General features: G+C 46.9%; 1 protein-coding gene across 17 annotated transcripts in view; it reads left to right on the top strand.

Moving 5' to 3' along the window:
• BPIFC (BPI fold containing family C) overlaps positions 1–15,351 on the top strand; it is a 59,957-nt gene extending 44,606 nt beyond the window's left edge. For 16 of the 17 annotated variants that reach the window (XM_039486134.1, XM_039486212.1, XM_039486175.1 and 13 more), the window contains 11 exons: positions 712–775; positions 1,315–1,375; positions 2,963–3,054; positions 6,249–6,422; positions 7,277–7,330; positions 8,503–8,673; positions 9,280–9,347; positions 10,963–11,005; positions 11,870–11,933; positions 13,726–13,802; positions 15,167–15,351. In XM_039486134.1, the coding sequence (XP_039342068.1) occupies positions 712–775; positions 1,315–1,375; positions 2,963–3,054; positions 6,249–6,422; positions 7,277–7,330; positions 8,503–8,673; positions 9,280–9,347; positions 10,963–11,005; positions 11,870–11,933; positions 13,726–13,802; positions 15,167–15,208 (910 nt within the window). In that variant the 3' untranslated portion in view covers positions 15,209–15,351. Of the gene's footprint in view, positions 1–711; positions 776–1,314; positions 1,376–2,962; positions 3,055–6,248; positions 6,423–7,276; positions 7,331–8,502; positions 8,674–9,279; positions 9,348–10,962; positions 11,006–11,275; positions 11,429–11,869; positions 11,934–13,725; positions 13,803–15,166 lie in introns of those variants that run through there. The other variant, XR_005584054.1, reaches the window with a different exon arrangement.
• Positions 15,352–19,139: the final 3,788 nt, after the last annotated feature.

Genomic DNA, 19,139 nt, shown 5'->3' with positions numbered 1-19,139 from the left:
CATACGGTCGCTGCTCCCTGATGGCTCTATCAGCCCCAGAGCAGGTCCCCCTGCCCAGGCAGCTCTTACGGGCTAGGAGCAGTCGAAGGGCAGTGGGGAGCTGAGGAACAGCCGCAGCCCCGGGGCTCCGAGCAGGAAGAGGAGACGGGAGTGCCACGGCTGCACACACTATGGCACCAACCAGAGCAGTAGCTGCTCCTCACAGCCAACCTTCAGCTTCCGGCCTTTGACCAGGCAAGGGGCGTGGCCTAGTGGAGGAGGTGGGGCCGGCACTTAACTGAAGAGCAGGGGGCAGGGCTGGTGCTGCCCTAGCTGAGACTGATGAGCAGGCCTTCATGCAGCTGCCCAGTCTGATTACTCCTAATCTTGATGGTGCTTTTCATTTCCCTAGATCTTCATGTTCATAGCTCTGAAATGATCTCCATTCAAAAGGTGGCCTTTTGTCAGTTTTCAGATTACAGACCGGTCCAATATAGACTGGGCTTTTATCCTCGTACAGGTTATGTTGTGATACTGGGGCCTACAAATAAATTAATACAACACATATTAGATTAGTTGTCTGCTAGGATATTAGATTTCACACAGGTCCAGTTTACACCTATAAGTACATTTACACCTATAAGTACACCTATAAGTACTGTATGACACACAGTGACTATAGTGTTCAACTAACTGAAGCAATGGCCTTTCTCTTCTTTTTCTTTTCTCCAGCTGGCTCTATAAATTCTTTACTAAATACCTGGAGAAGCCCATTCAAAGGAGCTTGGATACACATGTAAGTCTTTATAAATCGTTTAAAGGGCGAAACTTAAGGAATACATGGAACTGCATCATCTCAGAGGCAACTGTCTTGAACTTGACTAAGGAATTACTTGATAAGTAGAAAAAATACAACCTGATTCTGCACTGACCAGCACGTTCATCAGCATCTGTTTGCAGGCACCAACTTCCAAATAAGCTCTGCAATTCCTGGGCATGGCAATAATCATAAACACCATAGGGTCAGATTCTCCCTCTGACTGACTTGCACAAAAGGGCTGTAGCAGGGCCAACAACTTAGCTCATGGAGTTTCTATGACAATCAGTTATTTTTTACATTCATGCTTCTCATACTCAACACATCTGTGACTATGTACATCATGGTTGTCAGTTAAACTGCATACATACATCATGAGGGATAAAATAGGAATTTGTGGACCTGCCACTAGAGAGTGAGATAATCAGTTACTTGAGCAGATCTGTCTTTCATCCACTAGAGATGGAAGGATACAATATACACTAGCCAGTATGTAATTTCTCTATATTTGTATACAGTCATGTCCAAACATCAGACAAGGGATCCAGCAGATTGATGCACAGCTCAGAACACTTCAGGGTGAGTCTCTGACGCTGCCTTTTCTTTACAATTCTCATGCTGTTCAGATTTTGTTGTTTTCTTGTCAGCTACTGTCACAGATCTCGGTTGAGCTCCCACTGCCGGGTGCCCATCAGATGGCTGTGATGGGTCCCTGGTTGGTTGAAACTTCCCTGGGTCTCAGCAATCTGCAGCACTGTTTTCTCCCTGGGCTACTCTGGCACATTTCTTGGGCACTGACTCTCAGCCTGCTACTGGCAATGGAGTCTCTTAGACACCCAGAACCAGCACTGATGCTCCAAGATACCTCAATAGTTTAAACGCATCCTCTCCCAGAACTCCATCAAAAGGTGTGAGCCTGCTGGGTTATAGTTTATCCTCTCAGGAGGCACATGACAGTTGTGAAGCATAAAACACACAGAGAGACACCCTGCACATTGCTCTTTTATGTAACAGATAAAGCCCAAGAGAGTACGGATCATTTATAAAACAACAAACATCCTAAATGCTTTCCACTCGCTAGCTCTCCCTTCCCTTGGGAATCCTTGGAGGCCCATCTGTGTTCAGGAAGGCAGGTTTCCACTTTTCTCATCAGCCTGCTACATGCAGCTCCTCTCAGCTTGAGCTCATGAAAAATGGCCAGGGAAGACTCTGAATAGAGTAGCTACTGTATTTTATAACCTCCCAGTCCCTTTGGAAGGAGTCTCCTGGATCAACCTCTCCAGCCAATCAGAGACCCCTGGCAGGTGACTGTATTGCCAAGCCGATAAACCAGTTATCCTGTTTGGGCGCCAGTCTATTGTTTAAAACTATTCAATTTCAATGAGAGTACTCCAGATTTAACAATCTTCTATCAGCCTTGTACCACTACTCTGATGGAATTGCAATCCAATATGGAGCTAAACACACCGTAGTGAAGGCCAAAGGGGCTGTACACTGAAATCAATGGGAGTTAGGCAACTTGCCTGTTGCTTAGGTGCTTTAGAAAATCCCATTAGCCTCTGATGCCTTCATACAGTTGCAAATCTGGTCTTCATCTACAATGGCCTAAACCTGCAAGGTGCTGATTGCTTCCTGGGAGGTGCTGTATGTCATCAATTATCCCCGAAGACTGTGGGAGTTGAGGGCACTCTGTATCTTGAAGGAGGTACTCAGCACTTTGCAGGTTTGAGCCCAAAAGGCGTAGTACTTACCCGTTTCTTGCCACAATATTTTAAGGGTCCATTCTTCCCTCTCTGTAACCACAGAACTTCAATTGAAATCAATTGGAAGTTACAGACTCATAGGATGTGCTCAGAAGTGATCGACAGTGTCAAGAAATGCCCATGCCTCCTTCAGTTCTGAAGAGTTTCCCACAAAAGCAGAACTTGGGGAAAGTGGTCAACTAACTGTTGGGTGGGACAAGAGGAGAGTTAGGTCTGAATCACTGTTGGTCAGTGGGGTTTCCTAGGGAACACCTTGGGTTCTTAACCACAAACATTTGTTTTGATTTTTTCCTCCCTCCTTGTTTGAGCATTTTCTCCTCCAAGAACTGCATTGACTCTTAATTAAACATTACTGGCTGTGTTATACTTAATAGCTGTTTTGTTTTATTTACCACCTTTACAGTCCCAACCCAGATCGATGCCTTTGCCCAAATAGACTACTCCCTAATTAACTCTCCAGGAGTCTTCCAATCATACATTGATCTGGACTTAAAGGTAATTGCCTTTAATGCTATTTGTCTGGAACTGTGCTCTTTTGATAGACTTCTTATCCTTTGTTAGATTGGCATGGTTATTATTTATCATTATTATTATTTTTGTTTATATGTATGACCATAGCACCTAGGAGCCCCAGTCATGGCCCAATACCCCATTGCGCTAGGTGCTGGACAAGCACAGAACAAAAAAACAGTCCCTGCCCCAAAGAGATTACAATCCAAGACAAGAGACAAGAGATGGTTGGTTTTGCTTCAACATTATGATCTGAATCCAATGAGAGACTCCAAAGCAATGTCTCATTTAGTTTGTTTTTTCCAACAATTCTGTTTTAGAAACATGATATGATTGTTAAATAAATTAACGGAACAGGTTATTTTGATTCTGTTGGTCAGTTTCCCATAGCAAATAGAGAGCAGTAAAAGAAGACTGAGCAGGTTAAAAGGAAAAAGGGAGAAAGAAAAGAGAGAAAACACAGTATGTAACCCACCCTAGGAGAAGAGAGGGAAGTAGATTTCTGGGCAGGGCCGGCTCCAGACCCCAGCACGCCAAGCGCACGCTTGGGGCGGCGTCCCGCGGGAGGGCGGCAGGCGGCTCCGGTGGACCTCCCACAAACATGCCTGCGGACGTCCGCTGGTCCCGCGGCTCCGGTGGAGCATCCGCAGGCGTGCCTGCGGGAGGTCCACCGAAGCCGCGGGACCAGTGGACCCTCCGCAGGCACGTTTGCAGGAGGTCCACCGGAGCCGCAGGACCAGCGACCACCAGAGCGCAAATCCTAGAGCCGCCCCTGTTTCTGGGGCCTGATTATCCTGTCCATTGATTTCCATGGGAGTTGTAAGAATTAGAAGATCAGGACCCTGGAACGAGAGAGGAAGAGAGAGTGTACATTTTAGGAGCAATGATTAAGCAACAAATCCAGGAAGTAGACAGAGAGAGCTCTTGAACAAGAGCAAGCCAAGTCTGAAGAGCGCTGCTGAGGCTATGGTGACACTACAAGGCTTTTCGTGACATGGCTGTGCCGCTACAGCCGTGCCGCTAAAAGGCACACAGTGTGGCTGCTGTTTGTCGGCAGGCGACAAAAAACTTCCACCCCCAACGAGCGGCAGCAGCTTTGTCAGCAGAAGAGCGCTCCTGCCGGCAAAGCGTTGTTCACACCGGCGCTTTTCATCGGTAAAACGTTTGTCGTTCAGGGGGGTGTTTTATTTAACACCCCTGAACGACAAAGCTTTGCTGACAAAGTGCCAGTGTAGTCAAAGCCTAAAACTCAAGACCCTGAGAGATTCCTTCAACTAAGGGAAACATGAGGGATGATGCATCCTGCTTAGGTGTGATGCTGAGTAGTAAGATTTTCTTGTCATGCTATGTGAAGTGTAAAAACAGTTTAGTTTTACTACGTGGATACATAGTTTGGATTTTTAACATCCTGAGTATTTTCACTATTTAAAAAATCATTTTAAATTTTGTTTTTTTTTGTAAAAACATACAGAGGGGTTTTTGTCTTTAAAATATTCTAGTTTCAGAAATATTCAGCACTTCAGAGTTTAAAACCTTTACTGTTTCTCCCCTGGCTAATGTTATCGTTTGTGCAATAGTTTCTCCAAGTATATTTGGCTTTTCCTATATTTCTTTTTCTTTCTACATCACCTGTGCTCCTTGGCCTGCACTGGCTACCAGTTTGTTTTTCGGTGCATTTCAAGGTGTTGATTTTGATCTGTGAAGCCCTGTATGGTTTAAGCTCTGGCAGGTTTGACCTAGTAGGTCAATGAGCACTAGAGAACTTTTTAGTGCATGATAGTAGGGCCCACACAGCCAATTAGTGCATGATAGGCTAGCATGCTTGTAGATCTAGACTCCAGCTTGCCACTCACTAAGTATCCTTGTGGACAAACCCTTAGAGCAGGGCTGGGGAACCTGCGGGCTGGATGCGGCCCGCTGCTTCATTTCATCCAACCCGTGGCAAGTCTACACGCTGCGGGCCAGAATCCTCGAGCCTCAGCACTCCCACACGGGGCTGGAGCCACAAGCACTGGCTCACCCCACTACAAGGGGAAGCTAGGGTTGGCTGCAGCTCTAGGAAGCGACTGGCATGTCCCTAAGGCCCCTAGGAGCAGGGGCAATCAGGGAAGCTCTGCGCACTGCCCTCCGCGGCTGATGGGAGTTGCGGGCGCGGGCAGTGTGCACCATGCAGAGCCTCCTGGCCCCTCCACCTAGGAGCCGGACATGGTAGCCACTTCCAAGAGAAGCACGGAGCCAGGGCAGGCAAGGAGCCTGCTTTAGCCCCACCGCACTGCCAACCAGGAGCCGTCCGCCTGAGGTAAGCACTGCCCAGCCAGAGCCTGCACCCCGAACCCCCACCCCAGATTGGAACCCCGTCCCACACCTCAACTCCCTCCCAGATTCCACACCCCCACCTGCATCCCAACCCCCTGCCCCAGCCCTGAGCCTCCTCCCACATCCCAACTCCCCCCGGATTCTGCACCCTGAACCTCCTCCCACACCCCAACTTTCTGCCACAGCTTTGAGCCTGCTCCCACACTCTAATAAACCACTTGGCCCTAGCCCAGAGCCCCCTCCTGCACCCCAAATCCCTCATCCCCAACCCTACGCCAGAGCCCGTGCCCCCAGCTGGAGGCTTCACCCCCTCCCGCACCCCAACCCTCTGCCCCAGCCTGGAGCCCCCTCCCACATCCTGAAGCCCTCATTTCTGGCCCCACCCCAGAGCCTAGGGGAAGCCCTGAGCCTCTGCCCCCCCCCCCTTTGTGGGGCTGTGTGTTGCCCACCACTGATTTCTTTCTGTGGGTCAATGGCCCCCGATAGAAAAAAGTTCCCCCACCCCTGCCTTAGAGATCACCTCTCTCCTTATGCACCATCCTAGCAGATGACATCACTGGATAGCTCTTAATGACAGTTTTCAGATTTGAATTCCTAGGGATGGAGGCAAGGGTCAAGATTTTTTTAAAAATAGGAGCCTAAAGTCAGGCTCCTCAATCAATATTTAGGCACAGAAATAAGTTGCCTCATTTTCTAGAGTGCTGACCCCTGAGTAGCCTCTGGTGTCTTCAATGGATGCTTGGCATCTTTGAAAAATGGGCCAAGAGCATTCTCCGTGGAGGGCCCTGTAAGATCCACCATTGTAAATGCATTCAGAGTTTTTGACAGGCTCTGATTTTATACATGACAATAATATTTTGCAGGGCGCAATCTATCCGGTTGGAAATTGGACTGACCTTGCCTTTGTACCAGCTCCCTTCATTCTCCCAGACAAAAGTGATTCCATGCTTTACTTTGGCATCTCTGAGTATTTCTTTAAGTCTGCCTCACTGGCTTATTACACAGCAGGGGCCTTCAACATCACCATCATAGAAGAGGTGAGTGGCACTTGCAGATGAAGGGATTAAACATGTTCCAGGTATGGTCCTTCAGAGAAGGGGGTTTTAGAAACTCATTTGCAGTGCAGTTACAGGCTCAGTGTTAACCAAGCCATGCAGTTATCAGAGTGTGATCATGGTCTCTAATACTAATTCTTTATTTTGCCATTATATAGTATCTAGATTTGTCAGGCCAAATTCAGAAGTGCCATTAAACAGGGTACAAAATAAGCACACTTTACCTTCAAAAGTGACACCACAGATCTGAACCATATGCTCCTCTGAAAAGCAGGGGCGGCTCTAGGGCCAGCGGGCCGCCGCCGCCCGGGCGGCGCATCCTGGGGGGGCGGCGCATTTGGGGGTTCCTGCTGAAAAGGACAAGGAAATTCATGCTGGGGACTCTGCTGCCTTACTGGCAGCTTTCTGAGGAGCCTTTTCTGACTCAAAGTACTAGGAGGGACGCCTGGAACTGAACTGGCTCTACCTGTGGGCTGAGCAGATGTCACAAAGCATAGCAGTTTTGCGTATAGCTGGGAGGCCGAGCAGAGCTTTGAGACCTGTCTCCAATGGATTCTATATTTCCCAGCAACAGCCGACTACAGGCCCAAATGTGAGCAGAATATTGCACCTGTATTTCTGCAGAAGGTTTTAATCTTTGTTTCTCCAATATGCAGGGTTTTTTTTCTTTTGGGCACATTAGTGAGAATTTGACTCAGTGCTCTAGGACTCCTCCTAGGAATTTTCCAAAGTTCCAAGGCGCTAGGTCAATAAAATGACAATAAACAGCAGATTTAAAGAAAACCTAGACATGAAGCTCACACAGGCTGGAATAATTTCTTTCATTTGTTTTGCAGCTTTCCAGTTATTTTAATGTAACAACAGAGACATTTGGCAGCATCATTCCTGAGGTGAGTATCTTTAGTTCTGCGAACCCTTAAGAAACCACCATAGCTAGTCCCAGTGTGGGTGTCATCTGAGTAATGGTTAATCTCCAACGGTTTGGTGGAGCCACTGTGTGTCACTGTGTTGGAGAAAGGGAAGATACACAGTGGCCGGGAGGCAGGTCTAGGTCACAACTCTTGCCTTGAGTGAGTCCTAACTGGCCCCACGACATCTCTGCTAAGAACCCCTTTCTCCTGCTCAAACTGTCATGACTTGGGTCACCTGGCTGCTGGCTTCTGACGGACCAGCAGGTGGGAGAGAGTGTGCATCAGCAGCTGAGGAGGAGGATGGTGGTGAAGAGCTATTAATGAATAGCAAAGTGGCTGTATGTTTGGAAACAAAGCTAGCAGGTAGGCAGGAAGGAAGGAAGCATTGGGCTTTCTGCCTGTGTGAGGAAGGTGCCAACTTCTAACATTTGCATGTGGTCTACGGAAGGACAAGGGAGATGGTGGGGTCTCATTTAGTTTATGTGAGGAAGATGGATAGAGCAGGAGTGGAGAGGGCAGTGAAGAGGCAGCTTGGGCTCCTGCTGGCTTGGAAAGACAAACTGAGGGAATGAAAATGGATATAAGAACTAGTACCAAATGCTGAGCATGTGTCTAAACAATCTCAGCACTCTAGGGATTAAATGTTCCTGTCTATTTCCAGAGTGAAAATAGATTTTTTTCCCCATCATAAATGCAGTAGCCAAGCTCCTAAGCCAAGTTCCTCATAATCATATCTATCTGCAAAGTACCATGCACTCTAATGGTGATACGTTGGCCCCTCAGACACTTTGTTGGCTTGCTTGAGTGCCATATTCATGTTTCCTTTTTCTCAGACATGTTCACAAACTAGAATTTATTCCTCTGGAAATTGCTTCCCTTCATCTCTTGAAGGGCATGGGGCTTCTGGTAATGGAGGGGACTTTCCTCAACATTCTTGATATGGCCAAGATGATCAGGTCATCATCACAGGAGACATTTCTATTCCTGTTGCCATAAGGACTCTACTATCTTGTTAACACCTTGTCTAAAGTTTGATCTTCAGGAGCCCTTTCAAAATAACAATTTTAATTTTAATTATAACTTCACTATTCAGATTTGTTCTATATAAAAGATACTTTCAGACTCTTCTTCTTTGCCTTGAAACCCTACAGATTGCCGAGTATTATGTAGAAGCACGGCCTGCAATGTTGAACCTGAGGGCTGCTGCTGCACCTGTGGTCAGTTTACAGACAGACACCTTTACTCTAGAGATCTGTGCCTCCATGGAGGTGCTTGCTGTCCTGCCAGACTCAACCACCCAATCCATCTTTACAGTTAACATAGTAAGTACCATGGAACAGAGGATTACATTCCATCTAGGAGTTAAAATAAGTTTGTTCTTCCACACTGCCAGAAACCAAGGCATTTGAAGGTCCTAGAGGTCAGTACCTGGAACACATAGGGGAAAATTCTGCCCTTAAATAAGCAAATTCCATTAACTTCAGCCAGGGATTGAACACAAATGTTTGGGGGCACAATCTGACCTGTAGGATATTGATATTGGGAGGTGAGTTTTCTTAAAGAGGAATAAAACCCCACTTATATTACTACCTCAGTTATCTGAAGCTTAGTTCTCTAGAATTCCCTGTTATACAGCAATGGGTCATGTCCCCTGACATCTCTTCATTACATTGAAAATGCCCTTGATTAATGAAAATCTCAGTTGTCCATACTTTAAATATTGCCAGTGACATTGAGATAATCAAGGCTGAACTGTACACAAACCCCAAATCAGGCAGAAAGTAGCACTGTATGAGACAGCTTCAGTATTCAAAGAAGGTGGAACTGTTACATTTTAAATGATATAAGGAGACTATATTAGTGTCTGAATTTAAGAGAGGACCCCATTCTATATGGATACAGTAACTCAAGACTCTTCTCTCCTGCAGATAGCGAACACCAGTGCCAGTCTGACTATATTTGAACAGAAGCTGATTGGCTCATTATGTCTGAACAGGTAAACACAGGACAGCTTGGCCTGAGGCCATTCAGGATGCAACATTAGTGATCCCAGTATTAAGACACAACAGGACTTTATTGTGTCAGCCTAGCTGTACATTTAGTCCAGCATGAGGAAATGGCAGTCAATGCAATTTAACTTCTTTCTCACAAGGGTAGGGACCCTGGGATGCTTTTGGCTACATTGCCCAAATCCTGTGGATGAAAGACAACCATATTTTAGGATCACTGAATCTTCTGTTGCTTCATTCTGTACTTTTCTATAGAGGGCTTAGTAAAGGAAACTGTATTGGATTTGTTAATCTAAAAATTTTTCACCCAGATTCTCTCCTGTGCTTAGATCAGCTCATCACCAGAGAAAGGCAGGGCCCATCAGGGAAGCTCATTATGATTCGCTTGGTCATTCTGCACCAGTCCCCGCATAGGTTAGACCAGCCATGGCATTGCTCTAACTTATGCTAGTTGTCAACAGCCTCCCAGGCACTGTCTGCCAGCTGGGGATAGCTGGTGCACATTGTGCCCCAGTCACACATCTTCCGCACTCCTGGCATGCCCCATCTGTCAGGCTGCATAGGAGGGTGGCACAGGGGCCTATTATGATGATTCTGCATCAATGAGAGCTCCCCTACATAGGGGAGGGGATTCTCAACTGGCCTGATCCAGCTGCTTTCCAGCCCTTTTGTGCGACCAGCGCAGGGCAAAGGGGCCAGAACACAGGAAAGAATTTGGGCTGGTCTATGTATATGCTACAGTAGTGATTCCAAGCGTTGGCATTGTGACTCCCAACTGGTAAGAAAGCTGTCATCTGAGGTCATGACATTTCCTACAGAATTTAAGTTTTCATTAACAAAAATAGAACTCAGATTTTCAAATGCATGTGTCTAAAAGTGTGGATGATGGTCGGCCCCTCCCACCTGACAGGATCAGACTCTGAGTTCCAAGCACCCATTGGATTATGTAGTAGGGTGATGGGAACCTGATCTCACATGAACCCTGTCTAGAAAGACAGTAACAGGCAAGAAGAATTAGAGGTGTCCAAACTCCAGAGACTCTCAGGAGGGAGTTCTTAAGGAGAGTAGCGGAGTGTCAGGAACCTAATGAGGAGGGTGTGGTTAGGAAGTCCTCAGAATGGTCTATAGGAAGGAAGGTTGCAGTAGGTGAACCTCAGAAAGCTTGCAAACTGAACTGAACTTCTGAACGTTTTTCAGCTAAGCCATCACCATCAGTAACATTCTCCAAGTGGAATTTCACCTCCTAGCTCCTACATTTCTCTCAGTAGGATCTGAGAGCCAGAGGATCTTTGGTGCTTGACCTGGTGCAGTTAAATGTATGTATCAGTGAGACGTACACAACAAAACATAGAGGAAGAAGTGCACTCACAATCCTGGACAAACTTACCCCAGGCCACACTTCTGTGCACATTCCAGGCAATGCCCTGCAGAAACACTCCTGCTCTTTTCTGTGGAAGGCAGCATGTAGGACGTATCGCCATAGAGAAGTGTCTTGTCATGGGAATATCATAGGACCTGAAGTCACTGAGGGTGACTGTACATGACTAAAACAATGTGCCTTCATCCTTTATAATGACTCCTCTTTTACTACTTTCCTTTCAGATTCCATCTCTTCCTGGCCGACTCCACTGTTGGGTTCTTTGAGGTAAGTTGATGGTTTCAGTGTCTAGGAAACAAGAGCCAAGAATCCCAGGGAAAATGTCAGTCTGAAGAGTAAGGAGCAGAATTTCCCGACACGCATTTCTAAATCTTTAGACTTCATCCTTGGGTGGTTCTTTTCTCTCTTTCTGGAACTCACTCTGTCAATATCCTTTCTGCTGTATATATATGTATTGCAGTACTTCTTTTCAGCAACTTTTCAGTGCTCCTAAAAATGAGATTTTTCCAATCTCTCTTGTGTATCATGTTTCATCAGAGAGGCACTAAAATTATGACCACGAAGCATACAGCAGTAATCCGAAATGCTGCAGTAGAAGGACCAGCATGTTGTAGGTTAGAACATGCACCCTAGAATGGCAGACAGGCAGTGGTGGTGTGCAGGGACTCAGCACAGATTCTCATCATTAAGGTAGGGAGTGGGAGCCAGTACTAGTCACAAATGCCTGAAACACATAATAGGGAAAAACGCTGCCTCCCATAGAGAGCAGTTTCATCCTGAGGACAACTGATGAGCTGTAGGAAGCTGAGCAGAGGAGAATTAAAATCTCCCAGATACTTACTGCTGTACAGTTAAAGATGAATTATCTCGCAAGTAAATGAAACTGATTATTTTAAATGAAATTATTGCAAGCATGGTAACGAGATCCAGATCCTCATGTTCTGTATCTTTTACATCATCCCCAAGCCTCAAGAACCAAAGGTCATTGTCACTTGTGGTTTTGTCTACCCAAATGAGGTCTGCTCATGTGAGCAGGACTCTTCTTCTTACAACTCCATCCAAGATTTAGTATGGAGCAGCTTCGTAGATATCAGGAAGTGGTCCCTAAATCCATTTTCTCCCCCATGGCAGGTCTCACTTTTGGAGAATTTCCTGTCTTACGTTTTACGGAATGGAGTAATCCCAGCAGCCAATGGTAAGGATAGTGGCCAGTTCCTTTAATAGCTCTGATCTCTATTAACAAAATAACCGTTACATGGCTCCAGGAATTGTTAATGTGATGTGGGGCTTTTCACCATTAGGGACCATTTCACATCAACTCAGATGAGAAATGACAAGATATCATTACGATCTGCCGGTAACCTATGTGAAATGAGTTGTGGGTATCAGCCAATTTCTAGGGGACAAGTAAACACATTCTCAAACCACCACTACAACTGGCACTAACTTGAAGTTTCATCGGAGAAACCAAGGACTCACTGGGCATAGAAATTGAATTATAGGGCACTGGACCGGCGCTCAGGAAACCTGGATTCTGTTCCTAACTCTGCCATTGCCCTGTGGGTGACCATGGGTAAATCACTCCCCCTCTCCATGCCTCAGTTTCCCCATCTGTAAAATGAGGGTAATGATACTGACTTCATTGGTGAAGTGCTTTGAGTGCTATGGATGAAAAATGCTATACAAGAGTGTTGTTATTGTTATGCTGAGAGATACAACTGCTTGGATCACAACCTCTTTTAGACTGGGTGTGAATGCACCCTTCAATTAATGTAACTCTCAGGATGAATTAATCACAAACTCCTCACCTAAAACAAAAGGGGGTTGTGAACCCGGCCAGGAGTTTTTGAGTGGGTGAACAAGTTCTGCCTTCCCTCATACACACAAAATACTCAGCAAAACACAGAGGACAGACAGACAGAAGGAGCAGCTGAAAACACAGTGCTTGACCCTGGAAGAAACTTGGGAGGGTGGGAGGTGTCATGACTCTATCTTCAGTTTAGTATCCATTACAAGAGGTTTTTGGGTCAAAGGTGCAGGCTTAAAAGAATGCTCTTGGAGCTGTGAGAAAAAGAAGCTGTTTCCTGCTATGTCCTTCTGCATTCAGAGACACAGCACCATGAATTTCTGCTCTCTACTGGAACATCCCAAGAGTCCCAAACTTTGACTAGCTGCATGGATTGAAAAGGGGCAGCATTATTATTATCTCTAGAGCTGGTCTCTACAAGTAACAGATGAGGCACACTGGAGGAGCTCTATGGGGAGATTCGTATCACTGCTCCGTGTGCTAACCTAGCCAGTCATTCTGAGTGAAAATAACCCCTATCCAGAGGACCAGCACAAAGTCTATGCATCACTTAAGTCCCATTTAAGCTCTCAAAATAGGGGTGCATGGACCTCGTCACCAAGATGTATTTTTCACCCTTCTTGGACAGTGCAGACAAAGGAGAGGGGGTGTTTGCTAGTGGTTGGAGCACAAGACTTGTGTTCACAATTCCTTTGCTAACTCTAGGTGACTTTGGATAGGACACTTAGGAGAGCTAATGTGCTGAGCACTTCCTGCAAAGTGCTGAGGCAATGGGAGTGCATTCAAAAAAGAACTAGATCAGTTCATGGAGGATAGGACCATCAATGGCTATTAGCCAAGATGGGCAGGGATCATGTCCTTAGCCTGTTTGCCAGAAGCTGAGGGATGGATCACTTGATTACCTGTTCTGTTCATTCCCTCTGAAGCACCTGGCATTGGCCACTGTCAGAAGACAGGATACTGGGCTAGATTAACCTTTGGTCTGACCCAATATGGCCGTTCTTATGTTCTTGACCTCTCTTTGCCCCTTTGTAAGTGGAGATCATACCTACCACCCAGGGGTGTTGTAAGGATTTATTCATTCATGTTTGTAAACACCTTGAGATCCTTGGAAAGGTGCTATAGAAGTGCAAGTTATAATTATTAAGTATTATATACATTTTGTTTGTCTTTTTTTAAGCTAAACTGAAGAAGGGATTCCCTCTTCCTAACCTGGACCAAATTACCCTCCTCAGACCTGTTGTTAAAGTTAACGAGGTGAGAAACTGGGTTTCTTCTTAAAAAGAGTTACTCCTCTTTTGCTGGATTATCAGCATATTAAAACAGTAAAAGTCCTTGGTATAAATTTCATACCACAAAAGTTTCTCTTAAGGAACAAATTTCTCTTTCTTTGAGGGAAAAAATAAAACGGAGCCAAATGTGCGGACATTCAGTGGCCAAATGCACTCAATGGGTCAAATTCAAATGTGGTAAAAGTGAAAGCAACCCCTTGGAAGTCAAAGGAGTTACACACCTTTTTACATCTTGTCTAAATTTGCCCCACCAAGTTAAATTCAAGTCTCCATCTTCTCAGTGCAACCCCATTGAGTTCAATAGGGGTTGCTCAAACATAAATGAAACAGAATTTGGCCTTCCTCGTGTATTGTGAATAACTGGAGCTCTCTCTCTATATATATATATAATAATAGTAATAATGATAAAGATGCAGGGTATTTCCTGAGGATTAATGAGCTCCTATGAGTTATGTGTCCCAGCTGGTCATAAATCTCTTAAATATACCCTGTGCCTCAATGGTTCTTGCTGATATAATAATCAGATGGAAAAACAGAGGGCAATATTCTGCTACCATCACTTGCTGCAGTCATATGTTGATGCAGCACAAGAAGTTAGCCCTTAATTTGGGTGCACAGGGCATTGCTAGAAACAGGAATCAATAATAAATTAATTTGTAGAAAATTAATGAGCCAATCAGATTGTTCCAATCATCTCCCAACTTTGCAGTCATTTTATAGTCCAAACACTGTGCCCAGTTCTTTGGTTGGGGCTGAAGCACAACTCTGGAGAGGGAGTGCGAAGATAGTTTTAAGCCACTGTTGCGTTCCATAAACCTCGGACAGCTTTGTGGCAGGCCAATGCCCTGATAGAAGTTGCAACTACCTGAAGGCTGCTCTAACTTGCACTGGCTGCCAACAGCCCTAAGAGGGCCAATGTAGCAGCTAATGATAAGGTACATGGAAGCCTCATTCACACCCCTTCCTCTCTAGTCACACTACACTGGTACCAGGAGTAGGGAGGTGGCAATGAAGCATCACTACACCATCTGTGTGTCAATGGAGGTTCCCTGTTAGCTGGAGTGATACTCCCATGGCTGGCTACATGAGCTTTAGGTACAGCTTCTGTTGGCAGTGTGGTGCAAGGCAGCAGAGCCCCAAGGAGTTTATGGGTCTGTTTGTAGAAGACTCCATCCCTTTGTGAACTTCTTGAGGTTGCTACTAGTAAGTCTCAGTTCTCTTCAGTAAAGATTCTCACCTTTAATCCCCAGGACAGAATTAAAACAGAAAACTCAGATGCTTAACTATCAGCAATTTCAGGCACTTTTGTGATTGTCCTTCTCTCCTCAGGGTTATCTGCTGATTTCCACTGACATTGACTACAAGCTCTAAGGAAGGAGAGCTCATTTGAATGATCAGGAAGTTCCCAACCAACAACATGACCCTGAAGGCTGAACACTGTCCCTTTGTTTTTAAATTTCAAAATTCTGGAAATGAGCAAAGTCTTCGCACTTCTGCTCTGATTTGGGCAAAAAGAAAGAGGGAATTGACTTGTGGAATATTTATAGCATGTATCCAGCAGAGAACCATGTAAAAACATATTACAGTGTGTGTTTTTGTGGTTACGTAGGGGAAGCATTTGTTACCTAGGAGTTTGTAGGTGCTGCAAAAGTTACTGTTTTTAAAGGTTAAAGTCTTTCTGTTTAAGTAAAGCCTTTTCTATATACTTCATGGGAAGCTCAGTATTCTTTAGAAAAAAGGATGTATGCCACTAAACTGCAAACACAGCTATCATTGGCAGCTGCTTTATTAATGGTCTTGTAGCATAAACTTCTTATTCTGTTTCCATCTGAATGCATCTGTTGTGTTTAATGTGAAGTGGGAGCTATCAAAAAGTGCTTCAAGCTGAAAACTCTCTTGGTGCCTATGAGGACTAAAATCTTCTGAGTTCTTTGTGAAAGGGTTTCCTCAGAGTTTGACCAAGTGCCATTGCTCTTCTGAGTGGTATTTCAGGACAGGGCCTACCCTGGTGTCTTTTTAGTTATAATAAGTGGGCACCCAAGAGGCTTCAGAACTATAGAACTTAGAGCTGAAAAAGACACGTTAGTCTAGTTCCTGCTCCGACAGTACAGAATTATTCTTTACACTTTCGTTAGTACTGCATCCCTAAGTTTTAGATGTGCCAAGAAATGCAGCTACAACCACTTTTCTTGAGAAACTATTCCACAATCTCACTTTCAAAAAATCTTCAGGCAGAATTTTTTAATGATTCATTCAATTACTCCTAGTGCTATCTACCTCTTCGTTTCACCTGGAAGAGTTCCTAGCTCCTCTTGGCTCTTTAGTTTGCAGTGACAAAAGGGGGCTGTTGAAAGGGAAGGGGGAATAAAAATTTGAAATTAAAAAAAAGTTTTTGAAAAATTAAATATTTTCATTTGATTTTGAAAGTTTTGATTTCCAAAAAAATCAAACTTGCTCTGCACACCCTATTTTCCAGCAGAAAAACCCAACAACCACCGACCTGTATTTGACAAACCCCCATTTTTCAGCAGGAAATGTTTTGTGGGTGAAAACGTTCAGCCAGCTGTGATTCATTGGGATGCCCTAGCCCGTAGCTGATGTACTGGTTGCATTATCAGTGTCTGCTGGGTAGCAAGGCAGACTGCAGGGTGGGAAAGGGTGGCCCTGGGTGCATGGGTGCCAACTTATATGGGCTCCTGCGGCTTTAGCCCCAGGAATATTCACAGACAGGGGCTCTGCTCCAGCAATATTTGGAGCTAGGTTTCTGCAGCCCAGAGCCTTTAAATCCCAGGGCTCTGGGCTGCCTGCGCGGGGAGCCCAGAGCCCTCTGATTCCTGGCGCGGCTGGGATTTAAAAGGCTCTGCGCTCCCGCGGTTGCAGGCAGCCCAGAGCCCTCTGATTCCGGCCGCGGCTGGGAGCCCAGAGCCCTCTGATTCCCAGCCGCGCTGGGATTTAAAACTCTGGCAGCCCAGAGCCCTCTGATTGCTGGGATTTAAAGGGCTCTGGGCTCTGCAGGCAGCCCAGAGTCCTTTAAATCCCAGACGCGGCTGAGATTTAAAGGCGGGAAGCCCAGAGCCCTCTGATTCCCGGCTGTGGCTGGGATTTAAAGGCTCTGGGCTGCCCGCCGCAGCAGACAGCCCAGAGCCCTCTGATTGCTGGGATTTAAAGGGCTCTGGGCTCCCACGGTTGCAGGCAGCCCAGAGTCCTTTAAATCCCAGCCGCGCTGAGATTTAAAGGGCTCTGGGGAAGCCCAGAGCCCTCTGATTCCCGCGGCTGGGATTTAAAAGGCTCTGGGCTCCGCAGGCAGCCCAGAGTGCAGGCAGCCCAGAGCCTTAAAAATCCTGCGCTGGGATTTAAAAGGCTCTGAGGGCAGCCCAGAGCCCTTTAAATCCCAGCCGCGCCGGGAATCAGAGGGCTCTGGGCTGCCTGCCGCGGCTGGGATTTAAAGGCTCTGGGCTCGGCAGCCCAGAGCCCTCTGATTCCCAGCCAGGGCTGGGATTTAAAGGGCTCTGGGATCCCTGCCAGCAGCCCAGAGCCCTTGAATCCCAGCCTCTGTCCGCTGATTGCCCCCTCCCCAGACCCCTGCCCCAACTGCCCCCAGAACCTCCACCCCTATCTAAGCACCACTGGTCCTTGTTCCCGACCTCCCGAGACCCCTGCCCCTAACTGCCCCTTGGGACCTCAGCCCCTATCTAAGCCTCCCTTCTCCTTGTCCCCAACTGCCTCCTGAGACCCCACCCAACTTCCCCCCCCAGGACCGCACCCCCTACCTGTCCCCTGATAAACCTCTTACACTCCCATGCCTATCCTACTGCTGACTGTCCCCTGACTGCCCCTTCGAACCTCTGCCCCATCCAACTCCCCCTGCTGCTTGTCCCTTGACTGCCCCCCGGAACTCCCTACCTCTTCTCCAACCCCCAAACAGCTTACTGTGCCACTCAGACCAGCGTATCTGGCTCCATGCAGCTCCAGACAGTTGCTGCCATGCTCCCCCATGGAGCCCACAGCCCTCTCCCACCCCCAGCACCTGCCTTCCAGATTTGAACACCTCAGAATTCAGGAGTGCTCAAGCTCGGTTTGGGCAGCTTTTACTTCATTTCTTCCAAATCAGTTTCCCCTGCAAGGTGCCAACTGAAGGTGTTGGAGAACAGAGAGATCGGGTGGCCTCCTAATGCCTGGAAAAGAGACAAAGGCCGGAGGAGGGAGTGTCAGTGCCTGTGCGGACTTCTGGGAAGTGCACGGTGTGGAAGGGGATGCTGTGATGCTTTGGAACATCTCCATACAAAGCCAGTCAGGACTCTGGGGGAGCCTCCTCTCTCGGAGCATACTGTCTCCAGGGCAAGAAGCTTACACCTTCCTGGGTCTGACCTCGGAGCATTCAGCATGCCCTTCCACGTCATGCACTTTCCACAGCGAGTCTGCCCAGGCTGGTCCTGGGGCAACCAGAGGTCCCTGCACCCCAACTCCGCAGTCAGATGTGACTCTCCGCCAGACAGTAAAACAGAAGGTTTATTAGATGACGGGAACACAGTTTAAACAGAGCTTGTTGGTACAGAAAACAGAACCCCTCTGTCAGGTCCATCTTGGGGGGTGGGGAGCCCAGAACCAAGTTCTGGGTCTCTCCCCATTTCCCCAGCCAGCTCCAAACTGACACTCCCTCCTCTGGCCTCCGTGTCTCTTCCGGACAAGGAGGCCACCTGATCTCTTTGTCCCCAACACCTTCAGTTGGCATCTTGCAGGGGAAACTGAGGCACCCACACAGTATTCAGAGAAAATATTAAGAACATTCCCACTTCATCACAACAGATGCAACAAAATATAATACTGTATATTGAAGTAGGCAAGTGCTGCTTCTGACTTTCCACTTTTAATTGACCCTTGTAATCTTGTGGCACTGACGCGTTGTAGCTTCATTTTATATCGGCTTACAGGGCGGGAGCAGGGGGGCACCACCATTTTGGGCCCCACCAAAAATTATACAAACCTGCCGCCTATGCCTGGGTGGGCAGCAGCCTCCGGGACTCTCAGTCTTGATCACACTGCAGAGCTCATGTGCGGGGCTGGGTGAGCTCTAGGGGGCAGCAGGGCTCGGTCCTTACAGACCAGCAAGGGGTAGCCCCCACAAGCAAACTGCCCCCTCTCCGGGGCTGAATCCTGGAGAGCCCACCCCAGTGTCCACCGGTAGGGTGACCAGACAGCAAATGTGAAAAATCAGGATGGGGGTGAGGGGGGGTCATTGGAGCCTATATAAGAAAAAGACCCCAAAATCGGGACTGTCCCTATAAAATCAGGACATGATCTG

Source organism: Mauremys reevesii, linkage group 1 (assembly GCF_016161935.1).
Source record: "Mauremys reevesii isolate NIE-2019 linkage group 1, ASM1616193v1, whole genome shotgun sequence".
In the NCBI taxonomy this organism is placed as follows: domain Eukaryota; kingdom Metazoa; phylum Chordata; order Testudines; family Geoemydidae; genus Mauremys; species Mauremys reevesii.
The sequence above is the reverse complement of the archived record's forward strand: the minus strand, read 5'-3'. Positions and strand labels throughout refer to the sequence as shown.